The 25,399-nt window shown below is 38.7% G+C and overlaps 1 protein-coding gene across 25 annotated transcripts in view; it reads left to right on the top strand.

Annotated features, from left to right (window-relative positions):
- SLC22A15 (solute carrier family 22 member 15) overlaps positions 1–25,399 on the top strand; it is a 91,742-nt gene that overhangs the window by 49,519 nt on the left and 16,824 nt on the right. For 13 of the 25 annotated variants that reach the window (XR_010587775.2, XR_012428946.1, XR_012428939.1 and 10 more), the window contains 3 exons: positions 3,952–4,167; positions 7,753–7,893; positions 9,868–9,953. Coding sequence is in view for 15 of the 25 variants with exons in the window: in XM_074027215.1 (XP_073883316.1) it covers positions 3,952–4,167; positions 7,753–7,893; positions 9,868–9,953 (443 nt within the window). In the remaining 10 variants the exon portion in view is untranslated. Of the gene's footprint in view, positions 1–3,951; positions 4,168–7,752; positions 7,894–9,867; positions 9,954–10,305; positions 10,911–25,399 lie in introns of those variants that run through there. The other 12 variants (XR_012428945.1, XR_012428950.1, XR_012428951.1 and 9 more) reach the window with 2 other exon arrangements.

The raw sequence follows: 25,399 nt of genomic DNA, 5'->3' as shown, positions 1-25,399 counted from the left end.
GTAGAACAGTGTACTCATATTGGATATGTAGTGACAACTGTTCATCTTACAGATTAGTGTCATTTCAGGGGCTCTAAATTTTGACTCTGGAAGAGTCTTAGATACAGAAGAAATCCTTAGAGTGCAGGACCTCATAACAGTGGCAGGATGATTCCCTGGTCAGGGAAGGACTCTGTAAATGACTGCCCAAGGTGTCATACCATGGCCCTCTAAGACGCCCAGATGTTACAGGCAAGCCACCAACTTAGTAAGCCCATTTCACCAGAAGTTTTTTTTTTGTTTTTTTTTTTTGAGCTGGAGTTTCACCCTTGTTGCCCAGGCTGGAGTGCGATGGCGCAATCTCGGCTCACCGCAACCTCCGCCTCCCGGGTTCAAGCGAATCTCCTGCCTCCCGAGTAGCTGGGATTACAGGCATGCGCCACCATACCTGGCTGATTTTGTATTTTTAGTAGAGATGGGGTTTCTCCATGTTGGTCAGCAGACTGGTCTTGAACTCCTGATCTCAGGTGATCTGCCTGCCTCAGCCTCCCAAAGTGCTGGGATTACAGGCATGAGCCACTGCGCCCGGCAGAAGTTTTTATGTGGTATATGAAAGGCTTTTCTTCCCTGAGATATCAGATCTCTGATGGTGATCATCAAAATGTTTAACATAAACAAAATTTTCAGCCAGTGTTTCCTTCCTTCATCTATTCCATAAAGTGAAGGAGACCTGTAGTAGTGTTTTAATTCAGACAACTCTTTAATTTATTTGCTCTTTATCCGAGTTCTAAATTGAGATTTGGTGGGGACTAAATTGAAATTTTTCATACATTTTTGAAAGCAAGAGAATGTCAAGTGCAAAAATGAGTAAAGTAGAAGTACCCTGTATTTTAAAAATAAAAATTATTAAATGTATTTTAGTTACATAAATTCGAGTGAGATAATTTTATTAGAAGAAACTAATTGATTTTATTAACTTATATATTGTCAATTTTTGAAAGTAATAAATGGATGCCTACTATAGTACTTTGAATTAATAAACATTTATGTAAATATTGATGAATAAATAAATTTTTTAAAAAACGTTTAGTAAATTTCCTACTTCTCCATCTTGTCGGGCTCTCATCTCCCCTTTAACAGTAGCACCACTTCACTAGATGTTCTGAGCTGCTCTTTTTTTGAATATATAGTCTGAATTAGTTACTGCTTAGTGCTAGGGGGAGACATCTCCTCACTGGGAAGTGAGTTCTGGTCATGAAAAATAGAAAGCAGAGAGAAAAGAACTCATGAGACTAAAATATTTACTTACTCCACTGAGCCTGGAACGTAAGGCTTCCCACAGCCAGCCTCCAATTTATCTTTCCTAATTTATTCCCATCCCATGTTCAGGCACACTGCACTACTTGTTCCTGATGCTTTTCTGCTCCATGCTGCTACTCAGTGCTGTGCCTGCTTTTTCAACAACCTGCCCAGATCCTCTTATTTGATAAGTACGCCACTGTCCTGATTTGCTCAAATGCCGTCCACCCCATCTTTTCCTGCTCATAGCCTCAGCTACAAGTCATTCTCTTTCTTTTCTGAATTCCACGGCATTCACCCATACCCTCTGAGTGGTCCTTGTGTTTCTGCCTCATACTGGAGCGACATTCTCTCTAAACTGAGAGCTCTCCAATAGTAGCAGGCTCTTTACTCCATGATTACATTTTCCCCAGTACCAAAGCCAGGGGTTTCCACACAGTAGATCCTCGGACATTGCTCAAATGTTGGTACAAAAACATCTGGAATCACCTTCAGAATTTTTCATCAGCAACATAAGAAGCCACATTATATACCTTATTTGTTTATCAGAAACATTTTTACCTAGCTGAAAAATTCCTCATTTTCACAATACTTCAATATCAGTAGATTTACTTTTTTTTCCTGAAAACCAGGATCCCCTTAATTTACAAAGGTTTGCCACCTTTAATATTCAAGGAGCATTTTTGAGTGGGGCAACATCGTTAAATTAGCATTTTAGCTTTCAGAGGAGCCCACGGCACAGATGACCCTGCTGCTCTGTAGAGGACGGCATGTTCAAAGGCCTGCTCGCTCTTTTAAAAACGTGTTTTACTGTTTTGCATGTATAGTCTCCATGTGTTGGAACTCTGTTTCCAAATCTGTCCACTGGCAACTAGGTGACCCTCTTTATAAGCAAGCTTATTGGCCTTGCAAAATGCAGAGAAATATAAGGTCCTAAGATTTTCATGATCAAGATAAACGCTTTGCCAGGTAGAAATAGTTTTATTAACTCAGAGCCAAATTTCTAAAGCCTTCGTGTCTCTCAAATACCATCTTTAAAATGATTTATAAAGTTTTAAAAGTAATTTTTATTGCTCATAAACAATTTTGAAAACACAGAGAGGCTAAGGGTAGGGGAAAATGACATATAACCCAAAGATAATGACTGTGAATATTTTGGCATATTTTCTGTTCTTTTTTATTCCTCACAATCCTCCCCCAAATAATTAACTTTTATTGTCGTATATTTTCTCTCAATATTTATCATAGTAGTCCTCTTTCATTTAGGCATAATCAAGTGGTTTTACATAATAGCTCCTATCTGGCCCTATAGATAGGGCCAATAAATCTCATTCATAACCTGCACACCTAACTTCAACAGAACAATGTTACTTGATTATTTATTTGTTTGTCAGTAATAACAATCAAATGACAATGAAGAAGTAAATGGAAGGATTTTTCAGGATATTGTAGATGGCCTTTGTTCCTGCTTTTTTATCGTGCATGAATATTCTTTTCCCCAGTAGCAAAGCTCCTGGTAAAACTCCTGCCTTTTGGTTTCCAGCGTCTTTCCTTTCAGCACCATTACATTGCTCTGTACAAAATTGAAATGCTCAATAAATGGTTGTTGACAGACTGGCTGTCCATTAAGTTTCCAAATCCTGTAGAGTTTGTTGCTAATTCACTATCTTTATTAGAAGGCGCAGTGAATTCTATAAAGCACCTTAAATAGCCAGTTTTATTCATCGAAGTTTCATTTTAGGCAGATAATGTCAAATAAGATTTTAAAAAAACCCTTGATTTGTGTCTTGTAAACAAGGCTTCCATATTCCTGCCTTGGTTTTGTCTTTGGAAAGACCTCTAAAAGTGTAGGCAAAATGGGGAAGAGGAAAAAGATACGTAACATTTAAGTTTTGAAACTCTTCGAATATATCAGTGGCAATATAATTGTCCAACACTTTGTAGTTACATTAGAAAATAACTGTTGTGTTGTAACTAGAAGTTGATCAGGAAATAACTTTTATTCTTTAAGGTCTTGGGGGATCAGGAAATATCCTCAGGACGTTTTAAAGCCAGTGTGTCAGGTGATTTGAGTATTTTGAAGCAGTAAACACTCAAAAGTAGCTTTGCTAAACTTGGTTTCATCTTTATGTGTAGTCTTAAGATAATCTCTACCTCCTACATGTCACTATGTTAAAAACACTTTAGTTTAAATTTTTTTTTCTGATGAGATAATAAAGATTTCCATCTTCTTTGTGAGGCTTTTTTAGAACTTAAAAAAACCCTTTGTCTCTACAGTATTATTCAAACAACACTTGGCTAGGATTTAGAGCCATATCTTTGACCTGTGCTTTATGAAGAATTTTCATTATTCAGTCCTATAGACTGAATAATGTTAATATTTAACATATTAAAATTCACATATTAAAATTTATTTAAAAATAAATACATACTGTTTGCTTTTTAAACTGCAATTGTAAAAGCATGTTCTTGGTTTTCAGCGGTAGACTACCATTTAACATTACCATGCTGTTGAAAGTAGCCCTTTCATATGTCATTGGGAGAGTCAAACTTTAAGTCTTAACACGGAATCCATTTGTGGTGCAGGAATCCACGTACTGAGTAGGTGATTTGTCTCCTTCCTGTGCACGTGTGCCTATATGAATATACAGCCTTTAATGACATCTCTTTCAGATTCATTCCTGAATCACCTCGTTGGTTATACTCCCAGGGTCGACTGAGTGAGGCTGAAGAGGCTCTGTACCTCATTGCCAAGAGGAACCGCAAGCTCAAGTGCACATTCTCACTAACACACCCCGCCAACAGGAGCTGCAGGGAGACTGGAAGTTTCCTGGATCTGTTTCGTTACCGGGTCCTCTTAGGACACACTTTGATCCTGATGTTCATCTGGTAATTATACTAAGGCGTATTCTGTTGCTCTTTAACTAAGGTTGCTCAAGGTTCTCTTGATATCCTGCTCCTTCTTCAGGGTACAGAGAATTTTACCTCTTTTGTTAGCTTGAGGTTGTTTCTTAAAAGCAAGGCCCCTAATTCTTAGTGCCTGGTTTTCTTCTTGCGCAGCCCTGTCTTTCTCAAGCAGCAGATGATGGTGCCTGATGGGCAGGTCCACTGAGCTTAAGTAAGTAGACATCAGAAGCATGTCTTTGCTGTTGAGGTATTTATCATAAATATTTAAGCCTTCCTGCCCCTTCCGCTGCAAAAAAGGAAAGAAGGCAAATAAGCATGCTAGAAATAGAAGAGTTTTTAAATAGGACTTTAAAAATACTTACCTTTGGCGTTGGCATCACGCAGTTTGCTAGCACATTCTGATTGTGGTGCTTCATGCTGCATGTTCTGTGGCACTCCCACTCACTAACTCACTGAGGTGGGCTAAATATGATCCCTTGTACAGATGGGACCCCAGGAGTTTGAAGTGAGGAACCCTAAGCCACATATGTAAATCAGTGATTGAACTGATGAGCACTTTCTGAACCTGATTTTTCTGGTCGTTTAGCTTATTCCCACCTGCCTCTCAAAATGCTCGCAGCATGAGTGTAAGTTGCATTCAGTGGTTCAAGATGGGTTCATTTAAAGAATGAAGTTGTAGAAAGAGGAGAAATGGATGGGTGCATACAATTTGTGGATTGCACATGTGTTTTGATATTGTACATACTGCTAATGTGCCATAAGTGTTATCTGGGCAAAATCATACCTACTAGCCTAAAGGACAGTTGTGCTGTGGCTTATATGTATTTGCCACGAAGCCTGCGTGGAACCCTACATTTCATGCAGGGATAAAGGAAAGTGATTTTATATGAAAGGGATCTTATGTATAAAGTTACAAAGAATAGTAGCTTTAGAATAAGAAGCTGCAAAGATGTTTTTCTATATCATATTCTCTTTTTCTACCCAAGCAGTGGCTGCCACCTGTATGGTTGGGGGCCATGTTAACCAGCTGCTACTTTTCCCCACAAAACCATCACAGTGCTAGGAATATCACAGATGCATAATAAATGTTGAGGCTTGGAGGCATGGAGATTAAGAAAACCGCTGAAAGCCAAACCTGAGAACACAGCATAGGAGCTGCTGATTTGAGGTTCTACTATTCAAAAACAAATACAAAGTATGTTCAGGTACTTAGGGCTCCATAAAACTTTATGTTTGCGTATCACATAGACAGTTAGTCAATCTCTGCCTTGGAGGAACCACTTACTTGTTGCAGATTATTCACTATTTTTATCTTTTTCCCCATGTATATTAACTTCTGGGTTCTGGCCTTCAATGGATAAACAAACAAACCCTAGACTTAGGGCTGGGGAGACTGTCCCTGTTCATTTTATTTCTTACACAGCCAAATAAACTTCTTCCCTGAGGCTGAGAATGTTAAAACATGTGATAATAGAGACAGTCACTCCACATATTGCCATTCTTTTTGAAGATGCTATAAAATTCTAAAATCTTCTCTGTGGATCTGTCATTCAAGAAAGCCTTAACTGGGGATTCAAGTTATATCTCTGTGTTAAACATCTGTTTCTTTGGTTATTTTCCACAATAGTGCCTTTTTAAGTAGTTCTTTGATGCTCTAAATATACTGTTAAATATTACACAAGCATTTTAAATTTTGTTTGGGGGACATAAAGAGGATTGAAATGATTTTAATAGTTGTAATTATGGATCCCAATGACCAACTCTGTGATGAAGGCAACTTGCAGAGCAGAGGCCCAGCCCTGGGGACAATGGGCCTTCCATGCTTCATGCTCTCCCCATTCTCTCTCATCACCAGCTGGGAACTAAATTCCACTATTGTCCTGAACTGGCTTGTCTATTCTTGCCTTGACTTGATACTGTCACAGCTTGATTTAAATAGGTGTGTGTGTGTGTGTGTGTGTGTGTGTGTGTGTGTGTGTGTCTGGAATTTCTATTGTAAATGCAGAACAGACACACAGAAAACTAACTGGGAAACAGCATTATGTAAGAGGAAAGTCTCTTCTGCAGGTATAAAGGATTTTAAAAACATTTTAGAAAACTACATGGATTTAAATTTATTTTGCCCTCTGCTTTCATGCAAGATACCTGGAAGACAGTGAGAATAGACAATGCAGTGTCACCTTGCATCCTTACATGTGATGTCCTGGCTACGATCCTGCCTGTTGCCCTTGGTATATGAATAACACTTCATCTCAGCAAGAAGTCATGCATAATACTTCTGGCTCATTTGCTAGGGAGGGCTGGACTACTAACCACTCCAGCTTGGGGGTCCCACTTCCTTACATCTCTCTCTCCTTACATTACCACAGTCTGGAGTACTTGGCCCACTTCTGAGATTAAGCAGAGATGGAAATAAAACTCACTTTCCTGATTGATCTCATTATAGCCACAGCTCATTAGACTTTCTCTAAGGAAAGCTAAAGGGAAGCAAATGAGAACGTCCCCTTAATAAACACTGATCAAACTGCATTGCAAAAGCATAAAAACTGATGAACTTAACAAAGCTTCGGTATTTTACTGCTTGTATAGAAATTTGTGGTTTACCAAACATATTCATATTCTTATAAAGCCCAGTTTCAGGGTTTTGTTTTTGTTCATTCTATTCTATTTTGTTTTGTTTTATTTTAATAATGCAGTGTCCTAGGCATAGAAGTTCCTACTACCACCATTACTGTATTTGAGGAAGCCCTGATTTGGATCTTTAGGTTGGCACTTGGCTTCCTCAGCTCTTTAGTTCCTGGATTGTAGGAGAGAGGCTTGGTGCCCTGCACAATGCCTGCCACCCAAGAGGAGCTCCCTGTTTGTTTCAGGAATGGTGTACATCAATAAATTAATGGCTTTTTAAGTGACCCTTCCTCAGTTGTTCCTCCTAGAAGATCCTGCCTTTGCTGTGACCTTTAATTTTTCTTTCCTGTTCTGGGAGTCTGTGTCATATACACCTACTGAGTGCAGGATGGGGTTAAAACCTGCAATGGGAAGTGTCTGGATCATTGGGGATTGGAGTGCCAGTCATTTCGGGCCTTCAGGTGACCCACTGAAGATCCAGTCACTTCTCAGCTCATGTTCTTAAGACCATAGTTGGCTTTCTCAATGGGAGTTCTTTTCTGGAATCATTTCAATAATATTACAACAATAATATTATAACAAGTGTTCCATAAATTGTTGCCTTAAATAAAGAATAGGGTCATTGTGTTCTATTAATTGCAAAAATGCTTGCTGAAAGCACATGCAATGTCTTTCCTCTTTAAGGGGCTGGCCATCCATTTGATTTATATAACATGTAGACATAGCTCAAATTATTTCCAAGCCCCCATAATTTTTTGTTTTTAACTAGTGTTGAAATTTAGATTATAATAGAAAAATTAGTAGGAGAGACAAGCTTATTGCTTGCAGCAGATCAAGCCACCATATTGAACCACTATTTGAATCTTCTCTGGCAAATTCTTATGTAGTTTTCTATTGTCCTTCTTGTCTTTTACCTCCTGGTCCTTTGACTCCCAATTGCAGGTTTGTGTGCAGCTTGGTGTATTATGGCCTAACTCTGAGTGCGGGTGATCTAGGTGGAAGTATTTATGCCAACCTGGCCCTGTCTGGCCTCATAGAGATTCCATCTTACCCTCTCTGTATCTACTTGATTAACCAAAAATGGTGAGTAAGTGTGGATGAATATGAAGTGCACCACAGAGAACACACACACACACATATGCCCTCTGATACACATGCATATCTACATGGTGTTGTCTTTGTATGCAGTATCAGCTGATTGCTCTGTGGTGATTAGTTTCTTTCCATCTAAAAACAGTTAGAATTCATTTCTTAGTGCAGGATTTCTTGAGTTTCATGTTTACGAGTTTTTATATAGGTTTCAATTCAATATTGAATATCAAAATCCAAGATAGTATTGAATATTACCATCAGAGGGTTTGTGAGTAGTCTGTATGTAATTTGTTAGTCGCCAGAGATGAGATTATTAGCTCTATGTAGATGAAACTCTATAAACCCAATTAACAATAAATATTTTGAAGTTCTTACAAGAAGACAAATAATTGAAGGAACTAGAAAGACTTTTCTTATCTTCTATGGCCCACCTTACTTTGTTGAGGAGGCAGAAGATATACTGTTTTACTCATTGTCAGTGGGCACAGTTTTGAGATAGATTTTAAACATTATTTTATAGAGCCCCCTTTCCTCAATTTTTGGGATTGCTTCTGTTACTTAGCCCCTGACCAGGCCACCTAAAAATCCCATTCTGCATGAGCTGGGAATCAGTTGAATTATGCCATTTCTTTTTCTCCAGAAATAATCATTCCAACCAAACTCAGAATTCCTTTGGCATTGTGCTTAATGCTATTGTCATGATGTTTTAGCCGAGAGTGTTTTGAAGGGTAGGTTTGGATTCTGTTAAATTGAAGGCTTGTCTCCCAGGCAGTGTTCCCAGTTGCCTCTGCTGATCCCTATGGTAGAGGCTACAGCTTACTCTCATCATGATACAAGAGCTGGATCATGTATTATATTCAGAAGTCTTTCCCAGTACCCCCAGTTGTGCCAGATGCCTCTCCTTTGTGCTGCTCTAGCACCCTGTGCATACCTCTGGGGCCATTTAAAAGTGTTACAAGGAAGCTGTTCATGGGGTATTTTATGTGTCTTTGCATCCCTGGTACTTGCCTAGCATGGTGTGTGTTACTTGAAAGGCCTTCCATATTGACTGTTAAATTAAGCAAAATGACCTGGAAAAGAAGACTTAAGACCTTCTTAGCACCACCCAGAGTTAGGATTGAAATCTGAAGCAGAGGGAAGGAAGGCTACCTTTGTGATCTGGCAGACCTGAATTCAGATCTAGTCTTTGCCATGTGTTCGTTGTATGACTTTGACAAGTTTCTTCACTAAGCCTCCCTTCGTACTTACTCTCAAACCAGGGATTGTAAAATTCACTGGCAAAATTATCAAAATTATTGAGGTTCCTAGTAAAAGTGCCTGGCATGTTGTAAGCCCCTAGAAAAGGGAGACTTATTAATGTTAATATATTTCTTCCAAGACTAGGGCTTTTATTTCAAAATCGCTTCTCTCAATAAGTATGAAATAACATTTCACTTATTTGTAACCCACTAACAAATTTTTTTTTTCTGTGTGTATTTTTAAGAGAGATTGACTTTAAAAAAAATGCCAAAACTTTAAACTGCATAAAACCAGAAAAGGTAACCAGAAAATAAAGGAAGTTGTAAGACTATTCTCCTTGTTTCAGTTTCATTCTCTAAAAGATGGAGAATATAATAGTACATGCCTACAGGATTTTTATTAGCATTAAATAAGGTAATAGATGGTAAACATTTAAAACAGTGTCTGAAACTTAGCACTCATGGAAATAGATAGAATGATACTATGTATGCTCTTTTCCCACACAAATCACTTAATCCTGCCATCCGGCAACTTTCCCTTTGTTTTGTAGTGGTTATTTATTTTGAGTCCTGGTCAGTTTCCTATCAGTCACATTTGCCCCTTATGCCTTAAAAGGAGATGAACATATATAATGAAACTGAAGATTTTTAAATAAGAAGGTTGGGAAGAAACAGATTAATTTATAAGGTTCTTAAGAGAACTGTGTAATTTCTTTCTATTGTTTAGGTTTGGTCGGAAGCGAACATTATCAGCATTTCTGTGCCTAGGAGGACTGGCTTGTCTTATTGTAATGTTTCTTCCAGAAAAGAAAGGTATGCCTTTCAAATTTCTACAAGGGTTTTGAACAGTACTTTTATTACAATGAATCATAATATAGTGGAGAGATGACCATATGGCATGCTTCATTTCTGTGATTGCTTATTGTTTAGCAATTGTGTGGGATATAATGGGCCAGATTCCTTCCATTGCTTCAGCTATTCTCTGGGTGAATAATGTGCTTAGAGGTGCACTATTAATTCTTTAAGGCTATTAAGCTACCATCTGGGGTAACTGAGATGTAGTATTGGTGATGTTAGAGTTGTTTATTTGATGATGAGGAAGACAGATTAGTTCTTCACAGAAAGAAACTTCATCCAAGGTTGTAAATTGCACTCGTCATTACAGCCAACCACAAGATTGGAGAGCAGAGCCCCTGGTTCTCAAAGGTGGCTTTGGTGCCCCTCAACATCTCCAGCATGACTCTCAAGGAACTCCAACAACAACAAGAACAATGGTATTCACTCTTGGTGACAATGGATAGTCTCTTAGTCCTATATAAATGTGAAAACACCTAGTTAGGAAACTGGCATTTTTATATATGTGTAGCTTTGCTATGCAAACACAGCTTCAAGAAGGATCCCTTTAGCATTCTAATGTAACCTGATTGCTGCCCCTGTGTAGACATTCTGTAGCTATTGCTGGTTTTCAATCTCTTTTTTCACTAGCACACCTGAGGTATGTCAGCGATTGCTTTGGGAACTGTGTTTTTGGTCGTGATTTTCTAGAAGGAGGAGTGAGTCACAACAACTCTCTGAAGCTGGAGCATGTGATATAACAAGAGCCCTGTCTTAGGGGCTTTTGGATTTTGATAGGGTTCTGTTATGAAGCTTGCATTCCAGGTGGCAATCCTTATGAGACGATTTGATGTAAAGTTTTGATAACTACTGGAAATGCATGAAGAATTCATTTTATGTCAGAGTATATCAGGTATTAAATACTCCTTTGGTAAATTGCTTCTCCTTGTGATTCATTTGTGCATGTTGCATTAAAGACCCCAAGGCCGTGTGTTCTCCCTGTTTTATAACCCTCCAGTATGTCTACTTTGCTATTGATTGCCACGTGAGGTTCTATACCTTGAGTCTCTAGTGTAAATTGCTCACTACTTAGAGTTTACCCAATACTTAGAACAGCTTTAAAGTGATTTTCATAGAATCATGGAAACTAGAGAACTGAGTAAATTTGCCCATTTTTTATTCTCTAAGCAAATGGGTGCCCCTGCTAATGCGAAGTAGAGGAGGAGCTCCCCAGCTATTGCCCTACCATAGACTTGTAGAACCAGGTGGTCAGTTTTGTTTGTCTTCTGGTAAGACAGTGATGGACTTCAAATTGTTGTAGTTTTATATTCAGCAGATTTTATTTTGCAGAGGCACCTTGAGAATTCGTTGTTTTTTTTTTCTTTTTTTTTTTTTTGCCTGCAATAGTCCAACATTCTGTTTATTGCCTCATAGAGAAAAACTTTTCACTAGTCGTGTAAACACACCTGTAACCTGTCACATCTTCATAAGCCAGGCCAATTAATGTGTTTCCTCCCCTCCCACTTATTTGCACACTCCAGGTAACCCATCCCCTAGGACTCTACATGTGGCCCTTTCTTGAAATGATCTCTTCTTATAAATAACAAGACAAAAATCTATGGTAAAGGCAGATGTATGGTCTCCCCTCCAGACCAGCAAGTACCACTCTATTTGATTATAATCCGTTTTAAGAGAGCAGCTTGGACCCTTTGTTGATTGTTCCCTTGGTGGACACTGGATAAGAAACAGCATAGCAGAGTGTCTTTGACACTCCACGAATGTGCCTCAGGAATATGTTACCTCTGTTATACTTAGAAAACATAGATGTATTGTCTGTTTGTAACGATTTCTTAGCTGGGCATGGTGGCTCATGCCTGTAATCCCAGCACTTTGGAGGCTGAGGGGGGCAGATCACCTAATGTCAGGAGTTCGAGACTAGCCTGGCCAACATGGTGAAACCCCATCTCTACTAAAAATACAAAAATTAGTCAGGCATGGTGGCGGGTGCCTGTAATCCTAGCTACTAGGGAGGCTGAGGCAGGAGAATGGCTACAACCCAGGAGGTGGAGGTTGCAGTGAGCCCAGATGGTGCCATTGCTTTCCAGCCTGAGCAACAAGAGCAAAATTCTGTCTCAATTAAAAAAAAAAAAAAAAAAAAAAAGACTTCCAGGGAAATTATTTCTGTTTTTAATATTTCTACTACTTAATTTTAATAAATAATTTCTATATTTAATAACCATTACTATTAAATTTATCGTCTTCCACTACCATTGAGCCCATTGTCTTTCATTTAATTCATCACTAGAGAGAGAATATATGGTCACCTTTTTTGTATAATCCTTTCTATGCTTGCAAAGACTTCCAGCTATGCCTGAATTTTCTCTTCTTTCAGATAAATAGTATTTGTTCTTTAAACTTTCTTTAAACCTTTTGCATTTACTCTTTAAAATATTTTGATGACTTTTTTTTAATCTCAAGTTTTTCAAAGGTTTAGGCTACATTTGTAAAAGTTCTAATAAGTACATATAAAGAAAATGACCTAGCAGTTTGAAAAATTCTGTAGCATCTTGTGTTAGTTTGGAGAGTACTCATTTTCTGTTTGCATTTTGTGTTCCTTTGTCCTCACTTTTCCTTACCAAACATGCCTTCAGTCTTGCCTTTCTGCTAACGCAGGTGACCCTCTACCCATCATTATTTTTTAGCACCTCTACTTGATGTGGGTCTCTGTGTCAGAAGCATTTGTGGAGACTGTGATAATGTATCTCTAGAAGAGATAGCCAGGAAGCCAGAAAATAAATTGTTTGGCATTCCTCAGCCTTTGGTTTATAATTATTAGACATAAGTGTCCTGCCCAGTACATATTTGCATGCTGGTTGGCCTTGAAGTAAATGTTCTCCTCTGGGAGTAATATTAGCAGGTGGCCACTAATGTTTTTCCCAGATTAGTAATCAGACATTTTACCTGAATTCTGTGCTTGTGTGGAGGATTCTAATTAACCTTAGAACACTTGCTACCATTTATTAAGTGTTAATCAAGTGCTAGATTCTCTTTATATACAGAAGGTATTATATATTATCCCCATTTTTATAAAGAAACAAAAGCCCAGATTGGTCAAGCAACACATCCAAGGTTGCATAGCAAGTAAGTAGCACATCTGGGATTCAGATTCCTTCTAACTCTAAAGTCAGTCCTCTTTTGGGAATGCTGTTTTCTCCTCTTAGATAAGAGAGGTTTTTTTGTATGGTTTGTTTTGAGACAGGGTGTCGCTCTGTTTCCCAGGCTGGACTGCAATAGTGTGGTCATAGCTCACTGCAGCCTTGACCTCTTGGGCTCAAGCAGTCCTACCACCTCAGTCTCCTGAGTAGCTGGGACTACAGGCATGTGCCAGCCATGTCAGGCTAATTTTTAAAATTAAAAAAACATTTTTTTGTAGGCTAGTCTGGAACTCCTAGTCTCAAGTGATTCCCCTGCCTTAGCCTCCCAAAGTGCTGGGATTATAGGCATAACCATCGCACCTGGCCAGATAAGAGTTTTAGAACCAAGGTATTCATTGTAAATAATGAAGCTAAAGTCAGAGGATTAATGCTGCCTGATTAAAGCCAGTTCTTAACTCTTTGGTGTGCAGGCCTGATGGGAATTGGCCAGTGTTGAAGAACCTGGGTTGTCAGAGTGGCACTGGGCTCTCATTGATGAGGTTTATGGCAGTTGTGGTCCTGCCAGAGAATCTGAACAGTAGGAGGTCATGGCGTGATAAACACGGTTCTTAGTGAGGCAGTGTTCTTAGACTCAGCCCTAGTGGCACCTTCGTATCTCATTTCTTTTTCTAACGTTGGTCTGCACATTTCTTTATTTGACTTCTCTAGTGTCTATGATACAAAGGATACTATTCATAAACAAAATTTAGTTCCTAGTCTCAAAGAGTTTACAATCTAATGAGAGTAATTAGGGATTCAAAAATAATAATAAAAGTACTATATGAGAATTGACAGCAAAATGCTGTGGGAACTTTAAACTCAGGCCATGATAGTGATGGAGACCAGCTGACTTGCTTTAAACAACAATAGAACCAGAAAAAATATATACATAAGAAATGTTGATTTGCAGACATTGGACAACAGACTGCATAGGACAGGCAGTGATCCCTGAGTGGAGAAAATAAACAAAGTAGGCTCTGAAAATGCCCTAGCTCATGGTTGCCAAACCACAGTGCAGGGAAGGGAAGCCCAATAAATCATAGCATTCTTACTAAATTGAAGAAACAGAAATTGAAGCCTGGGGAAGCCAAGATGTCTGGAATTTGCTGAGCAAAATACTGGAGAGTAGTAAGATACACAGAGGAAGAACTCCAGAGGTCTGCAGAAGAAACCTCCTAGTCTTTGACTGCTTACTGATTTGAGCATGCATTTGAAGAAACTACTGAGGCCAAGGGGAGATCACCAGAAAGTGGCAGGCAGAACAATTCTTGGATTGTTGAGTACAGGAATGGTTTGTGTTCTCTTCAGTCGGTCGCAGAGCATTGGATAGAGACCTCCTAGGTCAGAGTCATTTTAGGAAAAGGCTTTTTTTTTTTTTTTTTTTTTTTGCCATAAATGTGCTTAAAAACGAAACTCAGAAAGATCAACTGATTCCAAGTAACTTAACTGCATCACAGAACAAAGACCAAAAAGACTTAAAGGAACAATAAAGTTCAGCACCCCAAAAAATAACATTAACCAAAAAAAAAAAAAAATTGACTGTGTAGCCTCCAGTCAAAATCACCAGGCATGCAAATAAGCAGGAAAATACCTCCCACAAGTAGAAGAAAAATCAATAGAAACAAAACCAAAAATGCACAGATGATAGAATTAAGAGACAAGAATATTAAAACAGCTATTATAAATGTACTCCATGTGCTCAAGAATACAAGCAGAATACAAGCAGAGAAGTCAAAGGAAAGAAAAGACACACTTTCATCTAGAGATGAAACATATAATGTATGAAAAAAATACAGAAGATGAGATTAACAACAGGTTAAACACTAAACAGAAAAGATCAGTTAAAGACATTAAAAAACTATACAACATGAAACAAAAAAATTGAATAAAAAACTAACAAAACATCAGTGAGTTGTGGGACAATATTAAGTGGCCTACATACATGTAATATTAGTCTTAGAAGGATGGGATAAAGAAAAAGTATTTACAGAAATGCTCAAACACTTTGCAAATTTGATGAAAACTATAAACACATAATAAGAAAGTGGTAAGTTCATCAAGAGGATACAACAGTCTTAACTGTATACTTGTAATAAATTTATAGTACACAAAGCAAAAACATATAGAATTGAAAGGCGAAATAGACAAATCTAAGAAACACAGATACTTCAGTATCACTTTCTCAATGATAGAAAGGTAAACAGAAAATATAGACTTGAACAACCAATATGACCTAATCTATAGGTCACTCTACCCTAAACCAATAGAATATGTATTCCATTTGAAGTGCACACAGAGCGTTTGCCAAGAAAGACCTTATTCTAGGCCGTAAAACAAGTTTCAATAAGTTTAGAAGAATTGAAAATTTACAAAAACAAGTTAGTTGACCCGAGTAGAATTAAACTAAAAATCACCAGCAGAAAGGTATCTGGAAGATCCTCAAATACATGGATATGGAACAACACCCTTCTAAAAACATGTGGATTGAAGAAAAAAATCACAAGGAAAACTGGAAAATATTTTTAACTGAACAATAAAATATACTGTATCGGCCCGGCACAGTGGCTCATGCCTATAATCTCAGCACTTTGGGAGGCCGAGGTGGGTGGGTCACTTGAGGTCAGGAGTTCAAGATCAACCTGGCCAACATGATGAAACCCTGTCTCTACTAAAAGTACAAAAATATTAGCCAGTCATGGTGGTGCACACCTGTAATCCCAGCTACTCAGGAGGCTGAGGCAGGAGAATGGCTTGAACCCGGGAAGCAGAGGTTGCAGTGAGCCGAGATTGCGCCACTGCACTCTAGCCTGGGTGACGGAGTGAGACTGTGTCTCAAAAAAATATAAAGTATACTGTATCAGAGTTTATGGGAGGCAGATAAAGTAATGCTTAATGGGAAATTTATATAATTCTTTTAAGTATCAGAAAAAAAAGGAAGTTTTCAAATTAATGATCTGAGCTTCCAACTTAGGAAAGTAGATAACAAATTTTTAAAAAGAAGAGCTAATTAAGCACAATGCAAGCACAGGAAGAAAATAATAAATATAAAAGCAAAAAAATCAATGGAATGAAAAGCAAAACAATGGAGAAAAGTCAATGAAACCAAAAGCTGGTTGTTTAAGACCAATACAATGATTAAACCTCTAACCAGGACAATAAAGAAGAAAGAAAGAAGACACACATTACCAATATGTGGAATGAAAGAGGGGACAACATTATAGAACCTATAGGCATTAATAAGGGAATATTACGAACATTTTTATGTCAATAAATTCAGCTTAGGTAAAATGGGCAAATTTCTTGAAAGATTGCAAACTACCAAAGCTTACTTAAAAACATATAGATAACCTGAATAGCACCACTAAAAAAAAATTGAATTTGTAGTTAAAAACATTTCCACAAAGAGAATTCTAGGCCCAGATGGCTTTACTGGTAAATTCTATGAAACACAGAAGAAAGAGCATCAATTGTACACACTTTTCCAGAAAAGAAAGAGGAGAGAATAACTCTCCCAACTTAGCCTCTAAGGGCCAGCAATTACTTTGGTACCTAAACCAAACAAAATAAAGGCATTATAAGAAGAGAAAACTACAGATCAATATCTCTCATTAATATAAATGTAAAAATCTTAAACAAAGTATTAGCAAATTGAGTCCAGCACTGCATAAAAGAGGCAGTACCCAATGACTATAGCAAGTTTTATCCCACAAATACGAGGTTGGTTTAACATTCAAAAGCCAATTAGTGGCCAGGCATGGTGGCTCATGCTTGTAATCCTAGCACTTTGGGAGGCCGAGGGGGGTGGATCACGAGGTCAGGAACTTTCTTAACTTGATAAAAAGTATTAAGGGAATACCTACAGTAAACATCACATTTACTGGTGAAAGACTGAATACTTATCTAAGATCAGGAAAAAGTCCAGGATGTCCATTCTTAGCACTTCTATGGAACATTGTACAAAAAGTACTAGTGAATATAATAAAGCAATAAAAAGAAATTAAAGGGATTTCAACTGGAACAGAAGCAAAACTGTCTTTATTCACCAGACTACATCATGATCACCTTCATAGAAAATCCATACAAAAAAAAAATCTGGGAACTGGGTGGAGCTCACAGCAGCTCAAGGAAACCTGCCTGTCTCTGTAGACTCCACCTCTGGGGACAGGGCAATAGCAAACACAGCCGAAACCTCTGCAGACGCAAACGACTCTGTCTGACAGCTTTGAAGAGAGCAGTGGATCTCCCAACACGAAGGTTGAGATCTGAGAAGGGACAGAATCCCTGCTCAAGTGGGTCCCTGACCCCTGAGTAGCCTAACTGGGAGACATCCCCCACTAGGGGCAGTCTGACACCCCACACCTCACAGGGTGGAGTACACCCCTGAGAGGAAGCTTCCAAAGCAAGAATCAGACAGGTACACTCGCTGTTCAGAAATATTCTATCTTCTGCAGCCTCTGCTGCTGATACCCAGGCAAACAGGGTCCAGAGTGGACCTCAAGCAATCTCCAACAGACCTACAGCTGAGGGTCCTGACTGTTAGAAGGAAAACTATCAAACAGGAAGGACACCTACACCAAAACCCCATCAGTACATCACCATCATCAAAGACGAGAGGCAGATAAAACCACAAAGATGGGGAAAAAGCAGGGCAGAAAAGCTGGAAATTCAAAAAATAAGAGCGCATCTCCCCCGGCAAAGGAGCGCAGCTCATCGCCAGCAACGGATCAAAGCTGGACGGAGAATGACTTTGATGAGATGAGAGAAGAAGGCTTCAGTCCATCAAATTTCTCAGAGCTAAAGGAGGAATTACGTACCCAGCGCAAAGAAACTAAAAATCTTGAAAAAAAAGTGGAAGAATTGATGGCTAGAGTAATTAATGCAGAGAAGGTCATAAATGAAATGAAAGAGATGAAAACCATGACACGAGAAATACGTGACAAATGCACAAGCTTCAGTAACCGACTCGATCAACTGGAAGAAAGAGTATCTGCGATTGAGGATCAAATGAATGAAATGAAGCGAGAAGAGAAACCAAAAGAAAAAAGAAGAAAAAGAAATGAACAAAGCCTGCAAGAAGTATGGGATTATGTAAAAAGACGAAATCTACGTCTGATTGGGGTGCCTGAAAGTGAGGGGGAAAATGGAACCAAGTTGGAAAACACTCTTCAGGATATCATCCAGGAGAACTTCCCCAACCTAGTAGGGCAGGCCAACATTCAAATCCAGGAAATACAGAGAACGCCACAAAGATACTCCTCGAGAAGAGCAACTCCAAGACACATAATTGCCAGATTCACCAAAGTTGAAATGAAGGAAAAAATCTTAAGGGCAGCCAGAGAGAAAGGTCGGGTTACCCACAAAGGGAAGCCCATCAGACTAACAGCAGATCTCTCGGCAGAAACTCTCCAAGCCAGAAGAGAGTGGGGGCCAATATTCAACATTCTTAAAGAAAAGAATTTTAAACCCAGAATTTCATATCCAGCCAAACTAAGTTTCATAAGTGAAGGAGAAATAAAATCCTTTACAGATAAGCAAATGCTTAGAGATTTTGTCACCACCAGGCCTGCCTTACAAGAGACCCTGAAGGAAGCACTAAACATGGAAAGGAACAACCGGTACCAGCCATTGCAAAAACATGCCAAAATGTAAAGACCATCGAGGCTAGGAAGAAACTGCATCAACTAACGAGCAAAATAACCAGTTAATATCATAATGGCAGGATCAAGTTCACACATAACAATCTTAACCTTAAATGTAAATGGACTAAATGCTCCAATTAAGAGACACAGACTGGCAAACTGGATAAAGAGTCAAGACCCATCAGTCTGCTGTATTCAGGAGACCCATCTCACACGCAGAGACATACATAGGCTCAAAATAAAGGGATGGAGGAAGATTTACCAAGCAAATGGAGAACAAAAAAAAGCGGGGGTTGCAGTACTAGTCTCTGATAAAACAGACTTTAAACCATCAAAGATCAAAAGAGACAAAGAAGGCCATTACATAATGGTAAAGGGATCAATTCAACAGGAAGAGCTAACTATCCTAAATATATATGCACCCAACACAGGAGCACCCAGATTCATAAAGCAAGTCCTTAGAGACTTACAAAGAGACTTAGACTCCCATACAATAATAATGGGAGACTTCAACACTCCACTGTCAACATTAGACAGATCAACGAGACAGAAAGTTAACAAGGATATCCAGGAATTGAACTCATCTCTGCAGCAAGCAGACCTAATAGACATCTACAGAACTCTCCACCCCAAATCAACAGAATATACATTCTTCTCAGCACCACATCGTACTTACTCCAAAATCGACCACGTAATTGGAAGTAAAGCACTCCTCAGCAAATGTACAAGAACAGAAATTATAACAAACTGTCTCTCAGACCACAGTGCAATCAAACTAGAACTCAGGACTAAGAAACTCAATCAAAACCGCTCAACTACATGGAAACTGAACAACCTGCTCCTGAATGACTACTGGGTACATAACGAAATGAAGGCAGAAATAAAGATGTTCTTTGAAACCAATGAGAACAAAGATACAACGTACCAGAATCTCTGGGACACATTTAAAGCAGTGTGTAGAGGGAAATTTATAGCACTAAATGCCCACAAGAGAAAGCAGGAAAGATCTAAAATTGACACTCTAACATCGCAATTAAAAGAACTAGAGAAGCAAGAGCAAACACATTCGAAAGCTAGCAGAAGGCAAGAAATAACTAAGATCAGAGCAGAACTGAAGGAGATAGAGACACAAAAAACTCTCCAAAAAAATCAATGAATCCAGGAGTTGGTTTTTTGAAAAGATCAACAAAATTGACAGACCACTAGCAAGACTAATAAAGAAGAAAAGAGAGAAGAATCAAATCGACGCAATTAAAAATGATAAAGGGGATATCACCACCGACCCCACAGAAATACAAAGTACCATCAGAGAATACTATAAACACCTCTATGCAAATAAACTGGAAAATCTAGAAGAAATGGATAATTTCCTGGACACTTACACTCTTCCAAGACTAAACCAGGAAGAAGTTGAATCCCTGAATAGACCAATAGCAGGCTCTGAAATTGAGGCAATAATTAATAGCCTACCAACCAAAAAAAGTCCAGGACCAGATGGATTCACAGCTGAATTCTACCAGAGGTATAAGGAGGAGTTGGTACCATTCCTTCTGAAACTATTCCAATCGATAGAAAAAGAGGGAATCCTCCCTAACTCATTTTATGAGGCCAACATCATCCTGATACCAAAGCCTGGCAGAGACACAACAAAAAAAGAGAATTTTAGGCCAATATCCCTGATGAACATTGATGCAAAAATCCTCAATAAAATACTGGCAAACCGGATTCAGCAACACATTAAAAAGCTTATCCACCATGATCAAGTGGGCTTCATCCCTGGGATGCAAGGCTGGTTCAACATTCGCAAATCAATAAACATAATCCAGCATATAAACAGAACCAAAGACAAGAACCACATGATTATCTCAATAGATGCAGAAAAGGCTTTTGACAAAATTCAACAGCCCTTCATGCTAAAAACGCTCAATAAATTCGGTATTGATGGAACGTACCTCAAAATAATAAGAGCTATTTATGACAAACCCACAGCCAATATCATACTGAATGGGCAAAAACTCGAAAAATTCCCTTTGAAAACTGGCACAAGACAGAGATGCCCTCTCTCACCACTCCTATTCAACATAGTGTTGGAAGTTCTGGCTAGGGCAATTAGGCAAGAGAAAGAAATCAAGGGTATTCAGTTAGGAAAAGAAGAAGTCAAATTGTCCCTGTTTGCAGATGACATGGTTGTATATTTAGAAAACCCCATTGTCTCAGCCCAAAATCTCCTTAAGCTGATAAGCAACTTCAGCAAAGTCTCAGGATACAAAATTAATGTGCAAAAATCACAAGCATTCTTATACACCAGTAACAGACAAACAGAGAGCCAAATCATGAATGAACTTCCATTCACAATTGCTTCAAAGAGAATCAAATACCTAGGAATCCAACTTACAAGGGATGTAAAGGACCTCTTCAAGGAGAACTACAAACCACTGCTTAGTGAAATAAAAGAGGACACAAACAAATGGAAGAACATACCATGCTCATGGTTAGGAAGAATCAATATAGTGAAAATGGCCATACTGCCCAAGGTAATTTATAGATTCAATGCCATCCCCATCAAGCTACCAATGAGTTTCTTCACAGAATTGGAAAAAACTGCTTTAAAGTTCATATGGAACCAAAAAAGAGCCCGCATCTCCAAGACAATCCTAAGTCAAAAGCACAAAGCTGGAGGCATCACGCTACCTGACTTCAAACTATACTACAAGGCTACAGTAACCAAAACAGCATGGTACTGGTACCAAAACAGAGATATAGACCAATGGAACAGAACAGAGTCCTCAGAAATAATACCACACATCTACAGCCATCTGATCTTTGACAAACCTGAGAGAAACAAGAAATGGGGAAAGGATTCCCTATTTAATAAATGGTGCTGGGAAAATTGGCTAGCCATAAGTAGAAAGCTGAAACTGGATCCTTTCCTTACTCCTTATACGAAAATTAATTCAAGATGGATTAGAGACTTAAATGTTAGACCTAATACCACAAAAATCCTAGAGGAAAACCTAGGTAGTACCATTCAGGACATAGGCATGGGCAAAGACTTCATGTCTACAACACCAAAAGCAACGGCAGCAAAAGCCAAAATTGACAAATGGGATCTCATTAAACTAAAGAGCTTCTGCACAGCAAAAGAAACTACCATCAGAGTGAACAGGCAACCTACAGAATGGGAGAAAATTTTTGCAATCTACTCATCTGACAAAGGACTAATATCCAGAACCTATAAAGAACTCAAACAAATTTACAAGAAAAAAACAAACAACCCCATCAAAAAGTGGGCAAAGGATATGAACAGACATTTCTCAAAAGAAGACATTCATATAGCCAACAGACACATGAAAAAATGCTCATCATCACTGGCCATCAGAGAAATGCAAATCAAAACCACAATGAGATACCATCTCACACCAGTTAGAATGGCAATCATTAAAAAGTCAGGAAACAACAGGTGCTGGAGAGGATGTGGAGAAATAGGAACACTTTTACACTGTTGGTGGGATTGTAAACTAGTTCAACCATTATGGAAAACAGTATGGCGATTCCTCAAGGATCTAGAACTAGATGTACCATATGACCCAGCCATCCCATTACTGGGTATATACCCAAAGGATTATAAATTATGCTGCTACAAAGACACATGCACATGTATGTTTATTGCAGCACTATTCACAATAGCAAAGACTTGGAATCAACCCAAATGTCCATCAGTGACAGATTGGATTAAGAAAATGTGGCACATATACACCATGGAATACTATGCAGCCATCAAAAAGGATGAGTTTGTGTCCTTTGTAGGAACATGGATGCAGCTGGAAACCATCATTCTTAGCAAACTATCACAAGAACAGAAAACCAAACACCGCATGTTCTCACTCATAGGTGGGAACTGAACAATGAGATCACTTGGACTCAGGAAGGGGAACATCACACACCGGGGCCTATCATGGGGAGGGGGGCGGGGGGAGGGATTGCATTGGGAGTTATACCTGATGTAAATGACGAGTTGATGGGTGCAGCACACCAACATGGCACAAGTATACATATGTAACAAACCTGCACGTTATGCACATGTACCCTACAACTTAAAGTATAATAATAATAAATAAATTAAAAAAAAAATCTGTAAGAATTAATTGATGAGCTTAGCAGAGTCATGTGATAAACAATTTTCTTTCTACATATTAGCAACAAATAGTTAAAAACTGAAATAAACCAATGCCATTTATAATAAAATTAAAATATGAAAAATGTAGGGATAAATTTTATGAAATATGTATATGACTACAAAAAACTTTAAAATGCTGATGAGAAAAATTAAAGAAGATGAACTAAATGAATTGGTAATCGTAATAATAAATAAATAGATTATCATGCTCATGGACCAGAAGCCATTAAGATATCAGCTCTCCCCAAATTGATTTATCTTCATTCAGTGTGATATCAATAAAATTTCCAGCAGTCTTCTTTTGGTGATATAAATTGACAAGTTAATACTAATTTTTTTTTTTTTAGATGGAGTCTTGCTCTGTCACGGCCAGGCTGGAGCGCAGTGGTGTGATCTCGGCTCACTGCAACGTCTGCCTTCTGGGTTCAAGGGGTTCTCATGTCTCAGCCTCCCGAGTAGCTGGGATTACAGGCGCCCGCCATCACGCCCGGCTAATTTTTTGTATTTTTTAGTAGAGACAGAGTTTCACCATGTTGGTCAGGCTAGTCTTGAACTCCTGACCTCAGGTGATCCGCCTGCCTCAGCTTCCCAAAGTGCTGGGATTACAGGTGTGAGCCACTGCATCCGGCCAATACTAAAATTTATATGGAAATTCAAAGGATCTGGATTATCCAGAATAATTTTATCATGGAAAAACAAAGTTGAAGAACTTAACTACCTGATTATAAGAGTTACAACAGGCTGGGCATGGTGGCTTATGCCTATAATCCCAGCACTTTGGGAGGCTGAGGCGGGTGGATCACCTGAGGTCAGGAGTTCGAGACCAGCTTGGCCAACATGATGTAACCCCATCTCTACTAAAAATACAAAAATTATCTGGGCGTGGTGGTGCACATCTGTAATCCCAGCTACTCTGGAGGCTGAGGCAGGAGAATTGCTTGAACCCGGGAAGTGGAGGTTGCAGTGAGCTGAGATCATGCCACTGCACTCTAGCCTGGGCTACAGAGTAAGATTCTATCTCAAAAAAAAAAAAAGACTTATAATAAAGTTACATTAATCAAGACAGTACAATATTGGCATAGGAATGTCTGTACAGATAATGGAACAGAACTGAGTGTGAAATAGAACCACATATATGGTCAGTTGATTTTTTTTTTTTTGACAGAGCTGAGATTTCGTTTACTTTTTAAAAATAAAAATATTTTGCTCAGTCATAATGTACATACAGAAAAGTGCTCATGGTCAATTAATTTTTGATGAAAATGACATGTTAATTCAATGAGGAAAAGATAACCTTTTTAAAAAATGGTGCTGAAATAATTGGATCTCCATATACAAAAAATATAACTTCAACTTATAAATCACATTATATGCAGCAATAAACTTGAAATGGTTGTTAAACTGAAATGTAAATGCTAAAACTGTATTATACAACTAGTAGAAGAGAACATTGGAGAAAAACCTTAGTGACTTTGAGTTAGGCAAAGATTTCTTAACTAGGACACAAAAAGCATGAAAAGAAAAAAAATTCATGAACTAGACTTCATAAAATTAAAAACTTTTGATTTTTAAAAGGCACTATTACAGAAATGAAAAGTAAGACACAAACTGGGAGAAAATATATGTAAAACATATATCTGATAAAAGACTTGTATCCAGAATATAGAAAGGACTTTAATAATAAGGAAAAAATGAGCAAAAGATTTGAATGGATGCTTCTCCAAAAAGATATAAAAATGACAAATAAATATGGGGAAAGTTGTTCAACATCTTCAGACATTAGGGAAATAGAAATTGAAACCACAATATCAGGATCATCATGGCAGACGAAAGGCAGGACTAGATTGCAGCTCTGACTCAGATGGACAGAGCACTGTGTAGAGGCTCGCATCATGAACTTTAGCTCCAGATTGACAACAAGAAGAAACCAGCAATCCCAAGAGGACCCACAGTCCCTCTGAAGGAATGCTCCTGCAGGACCTGGAGACATTCCAAATACTGAGTGCCCCAATTGCAGAAGTGGGAAAAGGAGATCCTCTTCTCCTGAACACACACCCCCACTGGAGAAACTGAAGGCCTGTTTGCAGGAGAAGTTTCACACTTTACCTGGAGCTGAGTCAATTAAGACAGCCAGAAAAATATAGGGGTAGAGGAAGCAGCGGGAAAGGCCCTGGGAGCTCGCTGGGTCCCTAAGGAGGCCACAGGGATCCCTTGTGAGGGTGGCCTAGCCCTGCCCCCACCTGACAGCCTTCTCTCCCCACCCTGGTAGCTGAAGACAAAAGGCAAATAATCTTGGGAGTTCTAGGGCCCCACCCACCACTGGTTCCTCTCCATACTACCATAGCTGATGCTTTCTGGAAAAGTGCCACCTCCCAGCAGGAAGCCAACTAGCACAAAAATAGAGCATTAAGCCAC

This window comes from Macaca fascicularis, chromosome 1 (assembly GCF_037993035.2).
Source record: "Macaca fascicularis isolate 582-1 chromosome 1, T2T-MFA8v1.1".
Taxonomy (NCBI): domain Eukaryota; kingdom Metazoa; phylum Chordata; class Mammalia; order Primates; family Cercopithecidae; genus Macaca; species Macaca fascicularis.
The sequence above is the reverse complement of the archived record's forward strand: the minus strand, read 5'-3'. Positions and strand labels throughout refer to the sequence as shown.